Source organism: Sus scrofa, chromosome 3 (assembly GCF_000003025.6).
Source record: "Sus scrofa isolate TJ Tabasco breed Duroc chromosome 3, Sscrofa11.1, whole genome shotgun sequence".
In the NCBI taxonomy this organism is placed as follows: Eukaryota; Metazoa; Chordata; class Mammalia; order Artiodactyla; family Suidae; genus Sus; species Sus scrofa.
Genome location: NC_010445.4, coordinates 32,036,822 through 32,054,465, shown reverse-complemented (window position 1 = coordinate 32,054,465; position 17,644 = coordinate 32,036,822). Strand labels below are relative to the sequence as shown.

Genomic DNA, 17,644 nt, shown 5'->3' with positions numbered 1-17,644 from the left:
GCCCTAACCCTCCCCGGGGAGGGAGGTGGAGCGACACACAGGGTGCTCCTTAAGCCGAGACCCTGGGCAGGGAAGCAGGGTGGAGACAGAGGCCCAGACAGATGTGAGGGCAGGGACCAAGGCTTGAGCCCAGTGGGAGGGAGGCGGTGTGGGAAGCAGTGGGGCTGGAGGAGGTGGATTTCTGGAGCCTTGGAGCCCAGGGAGGACCTTGCTCACCGGTTCCTGCCGTCACACCCCGTGGTCCTGACCCACAGGAGAATCCAGGGCTCCGGCACATGGCAGAGCAAGGGCTCGGGCTTTGGGGTTCCCGCGCCTCTGAGCCACTGTCTCCTTACCTGGAAAGCAGTAGGGCCTGCCCTACCAGAGCTGTCAGGAGCACTTGGCCAAAGGCAGGGACACAAAGGCCAGTAGTGGGGCTTGAGGGTGTCACCTGTCACCTAGTTCATGTTCCCAGGGCTGTGCTGCCACCTCCCCTGCCACAGATGGGCTGCACGGCCCGCACTGCTAACTGAAGCATGGGCAGAACCCCTGGCACGTCTGGGCTTCCCTGGGGTCTCCTGTTCAGCCTTCATCTGTCCGACAGGATTATGAAAGTGACACTCAAGTCCCAGGGTCCGTGGGTTTAGAGCCAGGGAGAAGGTGGCCGGGTGAGATAAAACAGTGCTGGCCGCCCCCCAGCCGAGCTGTCCTCCCGAGGGAAGCTTCCCTTTGTGACCCCAGGTCCATTCCTGAAGGGGAATTTTGGCCTCTCTCCTCAGGCCAGTTCCTGATGCAAGGCAGCTGTCTAGAATCGTCCAGCAGCTTAGCTCCTCAGCCTGTTTCAGCCATCAGAACACAGCAGTGTGCTTTGAATTTGAGCTAAAGGAAGTGAATGGTTTAGCAAGCAATTGAGGGCTTATGTGGTTTGTTTCAAGTTCTTTGCTTGAATCCAGAGAACATTCCATTTCGTCCTTTTGGATTCAGAGGTTTTCTCTTTTTTTCCTGCCAAGTGTTGACTTCTCTAACTTTTCAGGAGGCTGACCCTTTTTAGAAATCCCCCCCCCCTTTATTTTCCCTAAGAACTTGTCAGAGAAGTTCAAACCACCCTTACTGGTAAATCATTCCTTCCTGTGTTCATCAGAGAGCCACTGGGCTCCTGCTGTGTGCCAGGGGCTGGCCCGGCCGTGCAGAGGTGGGCAGGGCGGGCGGCCCAGCCTCTGGACCTCAGGTGACACGAAGAGGGGCAACGTTTATTCGCAAGAGAGCGAGTGACGAACATGATACCCGACTGCAGTCGGGGCTCGGAAGGAAAGAGGGCGCCACTACTCGGGACAAAGTGACCAACCAGGAGAAGCTGCTCTGCTGAGGCAACGTTGGAGGGGAGGCCTGAAGCCTGAGAAGGAGCCGGCCATGCAGGGACGCGCAGGAGGCACCTTCCAGACAGAGGGAGCAGCGAGTGCCGAGGCCCCGAGACGCGAACGAGCTCGGCCTGTCCAAGGAGCAGGGGGGCTGGAGGGAGAGTGTGCAGGGGACAGGACAGGGGGCCGGGCCTTGCAGGCCGTGGGAAGGCGTCTGACAGTAAAGCCACGTTCCCCTGCTTGCCTTTGGCGAGTTACACTGTTTATCCTTTGATTCGCCAGAACTGTCAAGCATTTTCTAGGTGCCAGGCGATGCGCAAGATGCCCGAGAACGAATACTGCAAAGTAAGACAGAAGTCGCGAGAGTGCCACTGAGCCGTCAGAGCTGAGAAGGGAAACTCATGTTGACACGAAGGTCACAGGAGCTGCTGCGGCCTGATGAAAACATGCTCGCCGAACCTGGGCCTCGAGCTGGACCCACTCCACGAGGAAGGGCCCTTGAGAGGCCGTCAAGAAAGATCACGGGTGCAGGAGTCAGCCCAGCCGAGGTTCCATCCCCAGGGTCCAGCTGTGTGACCTGGAGCAAGTTGCTTCCCCTCCTGGGCCTCGTGTTCCCCACGTGTCCTGCCTTTCAGCTCTTGCCCAGAGTAGATGCCAGAGAGCAGCTGTGAAGTGGCTAAAGCGTGGAGGAGCATTCTAGCATCTCAGGTGGAAAAGAAATCCAGTCTTTGATGATTGAAGCCTCCTGAAGCTTAAAGCCAGAGACAAGAGAGTTAGGGAGAGGGCTTTTTGGTGAGGACGGAAGTCTGAATGTGAGCCGCTGGCCGTCGCCGCGGACTAGCCATGGAAGCCCTTGCAAAGGAAAGGTATCTGCATGAAGTTTTATTTGTCCCTTGTAAAACCACAGTTTTTGTGTTTATCACTGGTGACCTTGAGGAAATAGGATATTTTGCTTTTACTCTTTGGATGTGTATTACCCATTAAAGAAAACACAATCCCATCCTATGAAGTTTCCCAAGCAGGGGGAAAGAATTTCCTGCGATGTCATCACCCTACACAAACTGCGCACACGTTTTGTGTGTCCTCCCATCTTTGTTTGCAGACGCCTTTTCCCGGGGGGGGGGGGTTGGGGGGGGCGCATAGACTTGCTTTCATCCTCACAGCCTGGCAGCTTTTCTCTCTCCATTGCAGAGCGAGTGTCTCATGTTGCGCCACACTTTTAGTGCGTCTCATTCCTTGCTGCTCTAGAACCGTCTACCTGGGGACTTCTGCCATACTTTCCTTAGGCATTTTCCTGCTGGTGGACATTTTGGTTACTGCCAGCATCGTATTATTTTCAACCCAACTGTAATGAGCGGCTTCACGAATACAGTGTTTCCTTTCTTTTGGCTTATTTCTTTAGGATAAGTTCCCAGAAGTGGAATGTCTGGTTCAAAGGGTATGAACGTTTTTGTTTTTCGTGTGTGTGACTCTCTCCGTATTGCCAAATTGCTTTTCCGAAGGGCTGTGCCCATTGTCAACCGCTTCAGCTCTCTTTTAAGAATGACTGACTTTCATAGCCGCTGCCACGGCTCGATGGGCTTCTAACCTGAGTGACTGTCGCCTAACCTCCTCAGCGGGGCCAGGGAAGTGGGCGAGAGGGCTTGGCCTGAGCATTTGCCCCTGGGCCGGCCCCAGGGCTCGGGGCATCCGTCCCCTGCGCAATCTGGTTGCACCTTGGCGGTGGCCCTGTCATCAGGGGTGGTGGGTACCCAGAGCTCCAACCCAGGCTTGAGGAATTGATGTGACTCACCTGATCCCAGGATGATCAGGTCTGTCTGACTCGGAAGTGGTCCCCCGGCCCATTCATGGGGCTCATCGCATGGGACTCCCCTTGCCAGAGCCTGCTCCCAGCTGCCGGAAGGCAAACTGCAGAGGCCTCTTGATTGATTGATTGATTGGTTGGTTGATTTGCTTGTTAAGGCCGCACCTACAGCATATGGAGGTTCCCAGGCTAGGGGTCGAATCAGAGCCACAGCTGCCGGCCTACACCACAGCCACAGCAGCCAGGATCCAAGCCTCATTTGTGACCTGCACCATAGCTCACAGCAACGCCGGATCCTTAACCCACTGAGTGAGGCCAGGGATCCAACCCACATCCTCGTGGATCCTAGTCAGGATTGTTACCGCTGAGCTACGATGGGAACTCCCAAGGAGTCTCTTCTTTACATTTGGGCTTGCTCAGCTGTCACCCCTTTCCAAATCAAATCTGCTCTTCCAGAGTCAGTCTTCCTATCGTTCTGTGGAAGCATCTGGAAGGATAAGAATGCCTTTTTCCTTTTCAGTTAATACTTTTTAACTTGCCCATTTATTTAGGCAGCGTCAAGAAAAGCACTCAATAAAAGCTGGGGTCCCATGCTTTTGAAAGCAAAGGAGTGTGGTTGGAAGAACAGAGACTTTGGAGTCTGGTTATTAGTTGAATCACCTTGGGCAGGCTTCCATCCTGCCGTCTCTGGGCTTTGGTTTCTGGTCTATAAAGTGGGAACCACACAGGGTCATTCAAAGGCTCGGCTGAGGTGACGTGGTCCAGCCCCCAGCTGTGCCTGGCAGGCCCTGGCTAAGCAGAGGGAGCGGTGATGTTTGCAGGGCAGTGGGATGATTGGATGGCCCTTATCCTGGTTTATTCCCTTTCTCCTATGGACTCTTGGAGTTGGGGGGCTGGTGAGCATACCTGCTAAGCCCTCTAGAGGCCCGGGGTAGCCCCACTGCTGCTCGAGTAGAGTACCCAGGAGCCTGCCCTCGTGTTCATGGGTTTGGGCTTCTCACATGCCCTTTCTTCCCTTTGGAGTTGGAGCAGGAACCAGGAAAAGTGTTATTTGGAGGAGGGGGGTATTTTGTTTTGTATTTTTGGTTATTTTATTATTATTTTGTATTTGTGGACGCAGCTTCCATTCGTTGCTTAAAGAGCAAAAGCAAACGTTTTACCAAAAAGGTCTACGTCCGGAGCCAACTTCCACACTCCTTTTCTCTCGGAAGGTTTCTGGTTTCCAGAGGGCCTGGGTTGTGACAGCCACGCTTTTCTCTCTTCTCATCCCCCAGCTTGGGTCTGGTTTGATGTGTCTGCCTTCACAAGCCCAGGAGGGATGGGTTTTTGACGCAGCAATGAAACATCCGCTCAGCCTGGACCTGAGGGACATGGGCCTTGTCTGCTTTTCTCCCCTCGTCTCCGAGGTCGCGACTCCCTCTCTGAGAGCGCGCACTGCCTAGTAGTTCAAGTGAACACCCACATCCTGGGCTTTCTGTGTGTGCGTGCGTGCGCTGGCACGGGCATTTGAATGTCCCGGTGTGTTTGCTTAAGTGACACAAGTATCAGCCGTTCCTGGGTCCAGGCCCAGCTCTGCCTCTCCCCAGCTGTGTGAACATGCTCGCTCTGCCCTCTCAGCTCCGTTTCCTCCTGTGGAAAATCTTTACATTGCAATAAGGTGCCCACAGTGCCTGGCACGCAGTCATTGCTGAATAAATACAAACCTGACTGGCTGGGGTTTGAGTGGAACAACCTCTTTTTCCTCTGATTGTTGCAGACAAAGACTGTGCTTTAAAATAGTAAGATCAGATCATATGCCAATGCCGCCACAGCCACCACCATTTTAATATGAAGCTTGTCTTCCTGCAGTGCTTCTGGTTGACAGAGAGAAGTACTTGGGCTCAGAATAGGTCCTGAGATTGGTTTGTCCTCCTGATTTTCTGCACTGGGAGATTAAGCAATTGGCCCGAGATCGCCTGCCAATTCTGGGCCAGGGTTGAGAGGAGCCCGTGGTCATCAGATGCCAGTGTAGGCCCAGCCCTGTGTGGGCAGTGATATTTTGGGAGGCACCTTGTCGTATAAAGGGCAGCCTCCCCTCTTGGGGGTCAGGCTTCCAGCCTCAGAAATGGAAACAGGAGGACCGACCCAAAGGCGGACCCTGTGGCTTACCAGTGGTGACAGTGGTTTGTCCCCATGCCCAGTTGGGGAGCAGCTGGGGTAGGGGGTGGCCGCCGCTTTATGGAACACATTTTGACTGTTCCCTGCCAGTATTATCTCAGGACCTCCTACCAGCCCTGTGCAGTAGAGACCCCCACCCCCATTTTACAGATGAGGAAACTGAGCTCACGGGCTCAGGGGCCTTGCCCAGCGTGGTGGAGCTGAGAGTCCTTGTATGTCTGACTTGGGGCCATTTCCCTCAGGCCGGCCCACCAGGGGTAAGTCAGAGAAAGTGACCCAGAGGTGGCCTCCCCTGTGGCTGCCCCTGCATTTCCTGGCCTCTGGTTGGCAGGCGAGTTAGCCCTAAGCCAGGACTCTGGGGAGGGTACCTCTAGGGCCAGCCATCCCCAGGTGAAGGCTGCTTTCTGCACAAACTTTTCTGGCTTCCAGGACCTGGGATTCTGCTTTGGTTCTGCCCTCTGGAAATGCCTGGTCACGCTGGGTTCCACCAAGACTCCTCTTCTGTGGGTTAGGAGTCCCTCTGCGAATGGAGCCAGCTCTGTCTGCAGAAAGCTGGCCAGAGGAGTCTGGGGGCTCTTGGGGCACTGACGTCACTGCACACCTGCCAGGTGCCAGGTCCTCTGTCCCATCAGTGGCACACCCAAAGGGCTGAGGTTCACCCCACATTCAGTAGGTGGGACCTTGAAACGCTCATGGTGTGGATTCCCAAATTGCACGCTGATTTAGTTGCAAGAGGCCTGGTTCTTGCCTTCCCTAGACGTGAGCCTAGGGCAGGTTCCTTGGCCTGCTTGGGTCTCTCTGCCTCATCTGGGAGGCAGGACTGCCTGCTGAGGATCACGTGTCACTAGAGGAACAGTCCTGGCAAATGACGGGTGCCCAGTGAGGTGAAATGGCCCAAACCTGAACCCGTGGATAATGGAAAGCAGGCTGGCTCCTTTGATTGTTGTATAGCTTGCTCTGAAGGCAGCAGAACCCTGATGCCGGGAGAAGTGGGCTTGGTTGTATTTGTTTTGAATCAGAAGTCACTGTGTGCGTTCTCCGCGTGGAACATCCTGCTGGGTGACTCCATCTCCCTCTTCTCTGCTCTCCCAATTGTCGGTCCAGGCCATCCGGGTGTTCTTCATGCTCCGCTCCCTGTCACTGCAACTTCGAGGGGAGCCCGAGACCCAGCTGCCGCTGACCCGAGAGGAAGACCTGATCAAAACGGACGACGTCCTGGATCTGAGTGAGTTGGTCATCCCAAGTCATGGCGGGGGGACACCGCCAGGCTGATTCACGTCACTGGGAGGGTCGCGTGCGACCTGCATGTTGTACTGGGGTTGATCTGTGACCGTGTGCTAACAGAGTGTGCATATCACACCAAACTTCCCAAGAAAGGACACTAGATTCTGGGCACCTTGAGGTCCGTCTGTGGGTCCTGCTTTCTGGAGACCAGGGGGAGCTGCGTGTGGGTGTTTTGCTGAAAGATCTGTGCAGGGTGGTTGGGATCTCAAGCAGGAGCGGGCCCAGCTCCAGGATCCCTGCCCTCCATATAGTCTCAGCATCTCTGGTCTGATTGATTTTGTATGTTTAAGGTGTTCTGTATGATTTTAATGGCCAAATGATTCCACTGCTAAGAAAAAGAAAGCTTCCAAAAATGCAAATCACTAGCATTTAGATAGAGACGAAGGCTTCGGAGGCCAGAGAACCTGTGGCTCAGCTTGCAGTCCCAGGCTTCTTATTGGACCACACCATGCCTCAGGGCTCTCCTCTGCAGCATGAGGCTGAGATTGAAAGGAGACAGTGGATATAAAGCCTGGGCATATTCCCATAACCCTTCTCATATTCATATAGCTCTCTTTTTCCTCCATTTGTTGTGGGGCACAGGTGCACTGAGGGAAAGATAGTTTTCTGTTTCTTAAAGACATTGTGATATATTAGGACTCTTTGATTATAAGAGACAGGAAGCCCACCTTAGACTAGCTTAAGGAAAAAGAAAGGGGAATTCACTGATATCACTGTAAAGTCCCAAGAGTAGTTCTGCCTTCAGGCCTGGCTGGATCTAGGCACTTAAGCAGTGTCATGGGAAAGCTGCCGCCCTCCGTCTCTCAGCTCTGCTTTCGTTTGTTCTGCCTTCATCCTACATAGGGCTCTCACCATGTAGTGACAAGATGATGATCAGCAACTCCAAGCTCTGTGAACTAGTAAACAGCCCCGGCAGAACCAGAGCTTCTGTTTCCCTATAACTTCTATGGGAATCCAGGGCAGTGCTCTCATTGGCCTAGCTTGGGTCACATGACTATTCCTGAACCAGTCAGTGGTCAGAGGAATGTGATTCACTGATTGGCTAGGCCAGGGTCACATGCTCAGCAGCAGAGCTGTTCCTTTTGAACCGCATCACCTGGGAAATGAAGTTTCCTCAAAGGACACTCATGAAGAAAAGATGGGAGCTGGAGAGGCAGCAGCAGCAGATGGCCACTCTTTGTAGTGTATGCTGAGGAGAGGGCCTTTGTTTTAAATCGGCTTTACTGAAGTATGGTTTACATTCAATAAAATCAACCAAGTTTTGGCATTCCCATTGTGGCTCAGTGGTAACAAACCTGACCAATATCCATGAGGTTGTGGGTTCCAGGTTTTAGTGTACAGTTGAATGAGTTTTGACGAACTGTTCAACTGTGTGACCCGTGATCATGAACTAGACCATTGAAGGTTGGCTTTTAAGCCTGACACCCTTGCCCTGCTCTGTAGTCCCTCAAGCAAATGTTTGCACACCCCCCCCACCCCGGTTTCCCCACCTGTAAAATCGGGATGGTCTTCCCTGTGTTCTGGGGCTGTCGTGAGAACTGAATGGAACGTCACGTGAAATACAGTGTGACTGAGCATAGTACCTCACGTGTGAGTGTGCTCAGGCCACTGGAGTCGGTGTTATTACCTGTTGATCAAACACGGTGATGTGCATCAAGAGCAGAGCACACTTCCTGACACACAGAAGATTCTCAGGAAATGATAGTACGGGTTGTACCTGGTTGTCCAGCTCCTTTTTCTTGCCTCCTTCTTGCTTATGCTCTTCTTTCCTTCTCTCTCCGAAGAACAGGGGAGCTCTGCCCCCTCTCTGCTCTGTGCCCGTCTTCTTTGGCCCCTTCCCCCTTGAGAAATGGCCACGGGGATTTCTGTAAAGGTTTAAATGGATGGAATTGGCTGGAGAGACCCATCAACCCATCTTTCTCTGATTTGATTCAAGGAAAGAGAGAGAAACAGTTTGCTTTAAAGGGGCCACTCCATCAAGGCAGCAGGAATGTTTGCATCCGTGAAATGGAATTAAATTTTATGCTGGGAATTCACATTCTCTCCCCCTCCCCCTAGGAACTGGCCTCTGCTGAAACAAAGGTTAAAAGTATTTCACTTATCAATTTTAATTGATTAGATTGCTAGTTGAGATCACTTAACTGAGCCTTTTTGGGTAGTTGGCCATTAGGAAAGTAATGGCTGTCTGTCTTTACCCAGGCTGATGGCAAATTATGTCTGTGCTAAAGAGGGTGCCGTCCAGAAAATACCATGAATTATGGATTTTATGAGCATGTGGTACTAGAGTAAGATATGCATGTGTTGACTCTGGGTGATTATTCTTACATACTGGAGCCTCTCACCTTCCATTGGGGAGAAAGCGACATGCTCTGCACTTGACAAAATGCCTCCTGTGTGTGCAGAGGTGGGAAGCGGCGTCGGGCAAGGCGGTCGTAGTTGCCGATGTTGTAGGCCGGGTGTGCTTCTTTGGAGAGAACGTTTTTTGTCGTTTTTTGGTCTCCCTGAGGAGTTTGAGGAAACTGACTCAGGGACCAGTGTTTGGGGCTGGTCAGCTTTTATCTAGGGGATATGGTCTGACAGGCTTAAAGGAATGCCAGCTCCCGCAGCAGGAAGAGGCGACTTTAAGTGTATTTGCTAAACCTGTCGCACTTTGATAAGAAACCACAGAATGAGAGCGCTCAGAAGCCATCTCCTGTGTCCTCTGCCCTGCCGCCCACCCCTGGGCCAGGTGTGGCCGGTGAGCTGACACATCAAAGAGGCCGGCGGCACCCCTCGGGAAAGAAGGGAACACAGAGCTGAAAGCTGGTTTTGTTTTCCCTGGAGAGGAGAGCAGGGGCAGAGGCCACAGATGGCAGCCCTGCGGGAGAGAGGGGAGGAAGGGGGGCCCAGGGAGGGCAGACAAGCCTGGACTTGGCGGGCGAGATAGACTGGATTTCTAGAGTCTCTGCATCCCCAGCCTTCAGCCTCAACAGTCACTCCCCTTTTGCTAATAAGCCTCATTTCATCTGCTCCACCATTTTTCTTTTTCACCCTCATCCCACACCCCCAGTGTGTTGAAGCACATGGAAGACACCGTATTATCGTATCTATAAATACTTTAACAGGTAAGGACTTGGTGTTACGCTTCTTGATTGACCTGGTTGCCACCATTGCAAATGGTGAATTGCCCCGCCGCTGCCCTGGGTGGAGCCCCGAGCTGGGGCCAGTGCTCTGCTGTGTTCCGCCAGCCTGGCCCCGCTGACTTGGCAGCCCCTGCTGTCGCTGGACATAAGCAGCTTTGTGACCTCGCTCAGGGTTTTAATGCTTGCGAAGCTCGGTGGTCTTGCCTTTAAAATGGTTCTAAGAAGACTTTGCAAGGAGGGCTGTTGAAGGTCATGTGAGGTCATGTTCACGAAGCTTGCGGCACCCCTGCTTGGCGCGGAGCAGGTGCTGGATGAGTGAGAGCCGGCGTCCCCGAGGCAGCTGCTGAATAAGTGAGTTCTCTGAATCAGTGAGATAGAACTCACTCTGCGTGGCGCCTGGGGGCGGGCAGGTTTTGAGGAGTGTATCTTGACGTGTTGAAACCAGTTCGTCACAGATCCCTTCTGTGATGGCGCCATTTGGGGGTGAGAAAGACGGCTCGGGCTGTACTGCGCCCAGGCGGGGCGCTCCCCGCAGTCCCAGCAGCCACCTGAGTGACACCCCAGTTGTGCTCTGAGGACAGGAGAGGCACCCAGATAACAGGGCATTCATGGTAGGGAAGTTCCCTCTTGATCCACACACCCGAGGCGATACCAGGAGGCCTCTGGGAGCTTTCCTCCCAGCCTCATCCACAGAGGGAGCTCCTGGCATTTACATAGTTGTAGCCGCGCCCCCTGCAGCAAGACACCTAATCTTGTCTTCTGTTTTTTTAAAATCCATTCAGTGAGGGAGTTCTCGTTGTGGCTCCCAGTGGGTTATGAACTCAACTAGTATCCATGAGGATGCAGGTTTGATCCCTGGCCCCGCTCAGTGGGTTGAGGATCCAGCATTGCCATGAGCTGCAATGTAGGTGGCAGACGCGACTCAGATCCCACATTGCTGTGGCTGTGGTGTAGGCCAGAGGCTGCAGCTCTGATTTGACCCCTAGCCTGGGAACTTCCATATGCCACAGCTGTGGCCCTAAAATAAGCAAATAAAGTAAAAATAAATTTGAGTCCATTCAGTGAAACCCATCCATTCATCCATCTACCTATCGAGCCCCTGCTGTGTGGCAGGCCCAGCGCTGGTGGTGAGCTAAAGCCAGACCTGGTCCCTGCTCTGTGGTGCTTCCTGTTGGGGGCAGGGGGGTGGTGGTGCCTGGGGTTGGGGGGTGCCCACAGACAGGTTAGGAAGTAAGTGCTAAAGGCTCCGTCCCGGGCTGGCTGAGACGGCTCCGTGGAGATGATGAGCAGGGCCCAGCGTTAGAGAAGAAGCTCCTGGAGAGGGCTGCCTTTCTGGAGAGGCACCGTGTGGGGAGGAGCTAGAACATTCCATGAGAAAATGATGAGGCCTGCCAGTGCAGGGAGACGTCAGAGGGAGGCTGGAAGTTGGGACGAGCTTGGTGTGTCGCAGAATCCCGAAGGAGGCCAGTGTGGCTGGCAGGTAAGGAGAAGCGGGGCGAGGGGCTGAGATGAACCAGATCTCAAGTCTGGTGCAGTGGGAAGCCATCAGAGGGTGTCCGCAGGGACAGCCATCCTGAATGTGCACTTGTAAAACTAGATCTGCCACGTCGGACGGTGCCTACAGGGGCCTGGGAGCCACGTCGAGGGGCTGGAGAGGTCTCGTGGTTGTACACGTGGGCTCAGGAGTGACTGTGCCAGAGAGAAATCCCAGCCTGGCCCCTTGCCACCTGCCGGCGTCGCCCCTTCAGCAAGTAACTTCTTCTCCTGGTGCTTCAGTTGCCCTGTGTGTAAGCTGGGACGGGGGTGGGGTCAGTGCGTTAACATATGTGACGTGCCTGGAACAGTGCCTGGCCGTCATCGCAGGGAGGCCAGTCAGGAGGTTGTGGCAGGAGCCCAGGGGCTAGTGACCGTAGGGAACAGGCCATAGGGACGCAGTCTGGGGACAGCATCTTGTCTGAATAGCCATGGCACTGCTGGAGATCCAGCTTGCCTCTGGGTACTGAACTCGGGGTCAGTCTGGGCAGCACTGGGGTGGGGGGGTGCTGTGATGCCTTCATCTGGGGGGCAGCCCTGAAGGAGGAGCTGAATCAGAGAGGAGGCGCCAAGGTTCGTTGGGTGGTCAGATAAGAGATGCCGGAAGATGTGCCGACAGCAGGTCAGAAATCTCCTCCCTCACATCCACCTCGGGAGCGGTTTTCCGTGTTGTTCAGGGTCGTATGTTCTATTCCCCAAGGCGTGTCGTGTAGCCAGCCCACATTTATTGGCATTTCCACTTTTGCTCTCTTAGGACGTAGATGGCTGTTCCTCAAAAGATCCTTGAAGCAGTTGGAATCCTGGACCAAGTGGTCTCTGAGAGAGGACCCAAGCCCCCAAAGAACTCCCCGTGCATAAGCAGCTCTCTGCTCCGGGTCTGAGCCCTCACCTGGCCTCGGATGCCCTCCCCAGAGTCTGGGGGCCTGGAAAGCATCCATCCTGGACAGCAGGGGTTCCCTGTGGTTCCCCGACCGTGGGACGTCACAGCCCAGTAAACTGCCAAAACACAAATGGAATCCAACAGAGCCTCTGGGGATAGGTAGGATTATCAGCTCTTAATTTTGGCAAGTAGTCTTTTTTTTTTTTTTTTTTTTTTTTTTAAGCATTTATGCACTGGAGTTCCCATTGTGGCCCAGTGGAAACAAATCCGACTAGTGACCATGAGATTGGGGGTTCGATCCCTGGCCTCACTGAGTGGGCTAAGGATCCGGCATTGCCATGAACTGTGGTGTAGGTCGCAGATGCAGCTCGGATCTCACCTTGCTGTGGCTGTGGCCTGCAGCTGTAGCTCTGATTCAACCCCTAGACTGGGACCTCCATGTGCCACAGGTGCGGCCCTGGAAAGTGAAAAGAAAAAAAAAAAAGGCATTTATGAACTATCCTGTCATTATAGAATGGGTACTGTTAATACTGGATAAGTAGGAAGGGCCTCATTTCAGAACAAGACACAGACTTGTCAAGCAACAGCAGTGGCAACTGTAGGCCCACATACAGTGCTTTAATGCGGCGTATTTAAAAGAAAATTCAAGTGTGGGGCAGTCACAGGAGCGAAAGCCAGTGTCTCTGCCTTTTCTAGCTTAGTCTTATGGGCGAGGTGAACACAGATCCCAGCATCTCACAGATGAGAGTCTGTGCTGAGGGCTCTGAGAGCAGGTAATGGGGTCGGCCTGCCTGGAGGTCAGGGGGGCCTCGGAGGGACAGGGAAGGGGCACAGCAGAAGCAAAGGCCGTGGGGCCAGTGGGCAGCAGGGGAAAACGAGAAATGGCAGAGTGGCCAGAGGGCAGGGCAGGGGAACAGTAAGGGGGTGGTGAGATGAGGCTGAGGAGGTCGCCTTGGGCCTTTCTGCAGGCCTTGGAGATGCATCCAGGATTCAGGGTTTAACCCAAGCCTTGGAATCATGCCTTTGAAGCTAATTGTTACCAATGCTAAGGTTTCAGTTGTGCTCATCTCCTGGTGAGGCAGCCTGCTGGGGACCTTCCCTCTACACTCCTTTAGGCTGTTTCCAGCCCAGAACCTGCCTCTTTAAGAAGGTGGCTGAGGACATAGAGAAGCCTTGGGTCCCCGAAAAATACAGACTTAAGAGACAACAGATCTGACATCTGGATCTCTGCCCCGCCTCTTCCGTGCTGTGTGACCTGGGACAAATCAACTTGCTTCTCTGAGCCTCAACTGCCTCATTGATAAAATGAGAGCTGCGATGCTCACCTTTGCAGGATTTTTATAAAGCAGGACAATAAGGTGTGTATAGAGGTTGCAGACTGCTAGCCCTCAGGCAGATAGGGCCACAGATGGAGTTCAGTACCTGGCAGAAGGTTTGCAAGCAAATTTGGTGTTAGTTGGCAAGGTTTGTTTTTTTTCGGCTGTGCCCTGGGGCATGCAGAAGTTCCTGGGCTGGGGATCCAATTGCACCACAGCAATGACAATGCTGAATCCTTAACTGCTAGGCCACCAGGGAACTCCTATTTGGCTAACATTTTATAATCAGGCTATTTTATTGCACAAGCCCAGATATCTGCCATTTCCATTATGGGACGGTCTGGCCCCAAGGGACCTGCATCCCCACAGAGCAGTGAGCTGCCTCTCCTCATGGGCGCGCACCTCTCACCGGCTTGCCCTGCCTCCGGCTGTGAATCTCCAAACCGGAGCACCCAGCTGCCTGTTCGCCTGCTCAGCACCTCACACCTGCTACAAACACAGGGAGTCGCAAAGCTGCCACCCCTCAGCCTTCTCCTCTCCCGGTTGGCAGCAGGCAGCTCCCTCCTGGTGCAGAAACCTGGGGCTCATCCTCACCTCCTCTCTTTCTCTCAAACTCAACTTCCTGTTGGTCGGCACAGCTTTCCTTCCGGATATGTCTGGGATCTGACCATCTCCCCCAGCTCCACCCCATGGCACCTGGCTTGCCCTGCTAGCATCTCTCACCTGCCTTGTCGCAGAAGCCTCTCAACCAGTCACTAGCTTCTGCCTTGTTCCCTACAGTTTATTCTCGACACGGGGTTCTGCCTCATCCTCTTCAAAACCTAAGTCAGATCGTGTCCCTCCTTTGCTCAAAGTGGCCCGCATCCCACCCTGACCGAGAGGAGAGATGTTTACGGTGGCCCGTGAAGCCAGGCGTCACCCCATATCACGCGGCTCTCTGCATCGCTGCTGTTCTTCAGACACACCAGGCCTGTTCCCACTTCGGGCCTCTGCTCTGACTGCACCCTTGCCCCTGCAAACCACTCGTGCCCCAGAACAAGTGCAGCTGTGGGCACATGCAAGGCCCATGGACAACCACGTGTGGCAACCGAATACCAAATTCTCCCTCTAGGGTTCAATTCTGGACCAAGCCACCCCCCCACCCCCTGCCCTTGTTATCCTCTTGTTTGTTAATGACCCCAAATGGGAATGTTGAGTCACCTCGCAGTATTCCCTGTCTCCTCCGTTTCTGGGGTGGGCCTCGTCCCAGCGCCCTTGCAGGCGAGAGCTTTTAGACAAAGTGGACGTATCTGGCTCTACTCATCTGAATGCTTAAAGAGACGTTTCCAGCAAGAGTATTATGAAGCTCCCTAAGCAAGTTATGTGGTTTGATTGTAAGTCCATGAAAATGTGAGCTCATTGATTTTGCTTCTCTTGCAAGGCCAGTGATAGTTTTGTGGAAACTATCTGGAAAATCCTCTCTCACTTCTGGAAAATCCCCTCTGGTGCCTTATTTTGCTGATGGCCCAGCTGTTGTCATGTGCCTCATCTTGGCAAAGACGAGAAAAGAGCAGAAATAATAAAGATGATGAGAGACAAGCCCAGAATGTAGGACATTCTAGAAGACAACCCATTTGAACTTCGCATAGATGGGGTGTCAGGGGAAACCAGACAGAACAGAGAACTGTTCTAGATCATTGAAACAGAGAAGACATGACAGCTGTCACCTTGGATTGGATCTTGGATTGAGGAATAAAAACAAAGTAGCCTTAGAGGACTTTTGTGTGTGAAATTGGAAAAAATTTGCATATAGATTGTGATTGGATGATGTAATGAGGTCAATGCTGCATTTCTTGGGTGTGATAATGACTTTGTGGTTCTGTGGGAAAATGTCCTTGTTCTTAGGAAGCCCAGACTGAAGAGCTTAGGGGTAAATTGCTATGCTTCTTGCAACTTGGGAGTGATTCACAAAATAAAAACGTGTGAGTGTGTGGGTATAGTGAGAGAGGAAGCAAATGCCACTAAATATTAACCATTGTTGAATCTAGGTCAAGGGCATATGTATGTATATTATTCTATTCTTTAAACTTTCCTGAAGGTTTGAATTTTTTTTTTTTTTTTTTTTTTTTTGCTATTTCTTGGGCCGCTCCCGCGGCATATGGAGGTCCCCAGGCTAGGGGTTGAATTGGAGCTGTAGCCACCGGCCTATGCCAGAGCCACAGCAACACGGGATCCAAGCTGCGTCAGCAACCTACACCATAGCTCACGGCAACGCCGGATCCTTAACCCACTGAGCAAGGGCAGGGACCGAACCCACAACCTCATGGTTCCTAGTCGGATTCGTTAACCACTGCGCCACGACGGGAACTCCGGTTTGAAATTTTTTGATGTAAAAGCTTAAGGAGGAATTCCCGTTGTGGCTCAGTGGTTCATGAGCCCGACCAGGAACCATGAGCTTGCGGGTTCGATCCCTGGCCTCGATCAGTAGGTTAAGGATCTGGTGTTGCCATGAGCTGTGGTGTAGGTCGCAGATGTGGCTCAGATCCCTAGTTGCCGTGGCTGTGGTGAAGGCCGGCGGCTGTAGCTCCGATTCGACCCCTGGCCTGGAAAGTTCCATGTGCCGCAGGTGTGGCTCCGCCCCCTCCCTTGCCAAAGAAACCTTAAGGAAATGAAACGAGAGAGCAAGTCTTTGAGAATCCAGCATTATTAATGAGGAGCGGAATGTTTAGGCTCTGGGGTTCTGGATTCAGAAAAACTTGGGTTTGAATCCCAGCTGTGTGACCTTGAGCAAACTAGTTAACTTCTCTGAGCCTTTTTCCTCACTTGCAAAGCGGGGAGATGATACTGCCTGCTCCGGGACTGTTTTGTAGATAAAGAGCTGATCTACCAACAATGCTCGGTGTCACCCTCAGTGTGCAGACTTTCCGAGGAAAGACAGTCGCTAGCATCCTTCATGTGGGCTGCACAAGGGGCGTTGAGTGATTTCCCTGAACTAGTAGGTGCTGTGGGAGTTCTGACAAATCAAAGCCTCGTGACTGTTCCCGTCCAGGGGCTACATCGGGAAGCGGAGGAGGTCACTCGAGCTTGTTCATTAGATACGCTTCTTAGAAAGGTGACTTTCAGGAAAGTGGGGGCCAGCTGACGGGAGAACTGAAACCTTCAGGAGAGGCTTGATTCAGACCCAGATGCTCTTCAGCGGCGATTTAGCTCACGCGTTCCTGCCCGGAGCCCCAGAGGAGTGGTTGGTGCGGTGCTGCTGTTGCTCGAGTGGTCTAATGCTGTTAACGTGAAGCCCGAGAGGCAGCTATGGCTGTGGCATTTCAAGTCCCAGCTCAGGCGAGTGTGGTTTTGTGGCTCTTCGGCCCGTGCTCCCCCACCGTGTTTCGCTGTTAAAGGGACCACGGGCCACACCGGGGTCTCTTCCTGTCCTCACCTGCTGACTTGGAACCCCTCCTGACTCTGCTTCAGCCCCAAGCTCAGGGGGTCACCAGCCGTCCCACCTCTGCAGCTCTGCCCCCTCCCCAGCCCAGACTTTCCGTGCCCAGTGTCTCCCATGGGGGATCCTCGCCCACAAGCCCAGCCCACACTTGGAGATGGCAGGCAGAGCCGCTCTGCCCTCCACCTCTGCCCTCTGCCTCCCCGAGTCTGAGCCCACCTGGCTGTGATGCGACTTGCAGGTCCTAGACACAGCCTGCCTGCCATTCTCCACCACCGGACCTTTGCCCAGGGGTCCTCTCTGCCAGGCTTGCCCTCCCAGCCCCAATGCCAGCCTCCCTCCTCCTCGGGCCCAGACTAAGTAGCCCTCCTCCCCCATGCTCCCCAGGCACACCTCGAATGTGACTTAGCACTTGGTTTTTCTATCCCTGGTGCCTGGCACACGGCCTGGCGCATAGTAGGCACTCGAAGAAGGCTTGTCGGATTGAACCGATTAAAGCTTTAGCAGTCGCTTTAATTATTCATAAACACTTAAGGGACTTTCATTAACACGAAAGTGGCATTTCTAAAGGTTGTCTTGAGTAATTCGAGGCAGTTGGATTGTGCATTAAAAGAATGATGTCTGGGAGTTCCCTTGTGGCACAGCAGGTTAGGGATCCATCATTGTTGCCACAGCAGCTCAGGTTCTGTTCCTGGCCTGGGAACTTCCACATGCCGCAAGTATGGCCAAAGGGGGAAAAAAAAACACACAAATGATGTTTGTTCATTGTGACCATAACATTTGATCAGTCAAGTTC

At 53.3% G+C, this 17,644-nt stretch overlaps 1 protein-coding gene across 21 annotated transcripts in view; it reads left to right on the top strand.

The window, feature by feature from the left end:
• The window catches only part of CLEC16A (C-type lectin domain containing 16A), a 220,211-nt gene that overhangs the window by 103,878 nt on the left and 98,689 nt on the right, over positions 1-17,644 (top strand). For 12 of the 21 annotated variants that reach the window (XM_021086617.1, XM_021086618.1, XM_021086614.1 and 9 more), the window contains 2 exons: positions 2,740-2,775; positions 6,403-6,523. In XM_021086617.1, the coding sequence (XP_020942276.1) occupies positions 2,740-2,775; positions 6,403-6,523 (157 nt within the window). The remainder of the gene's footprint in view (positions 1-2,739; positions 2,776-6,402; positions 6,524-17,644) is intronic. The other 9 variants (XM_021086621.1, XM_021086630.1, XM_021086616.1 and 6 more) reach the window with 1 other exon arrangement.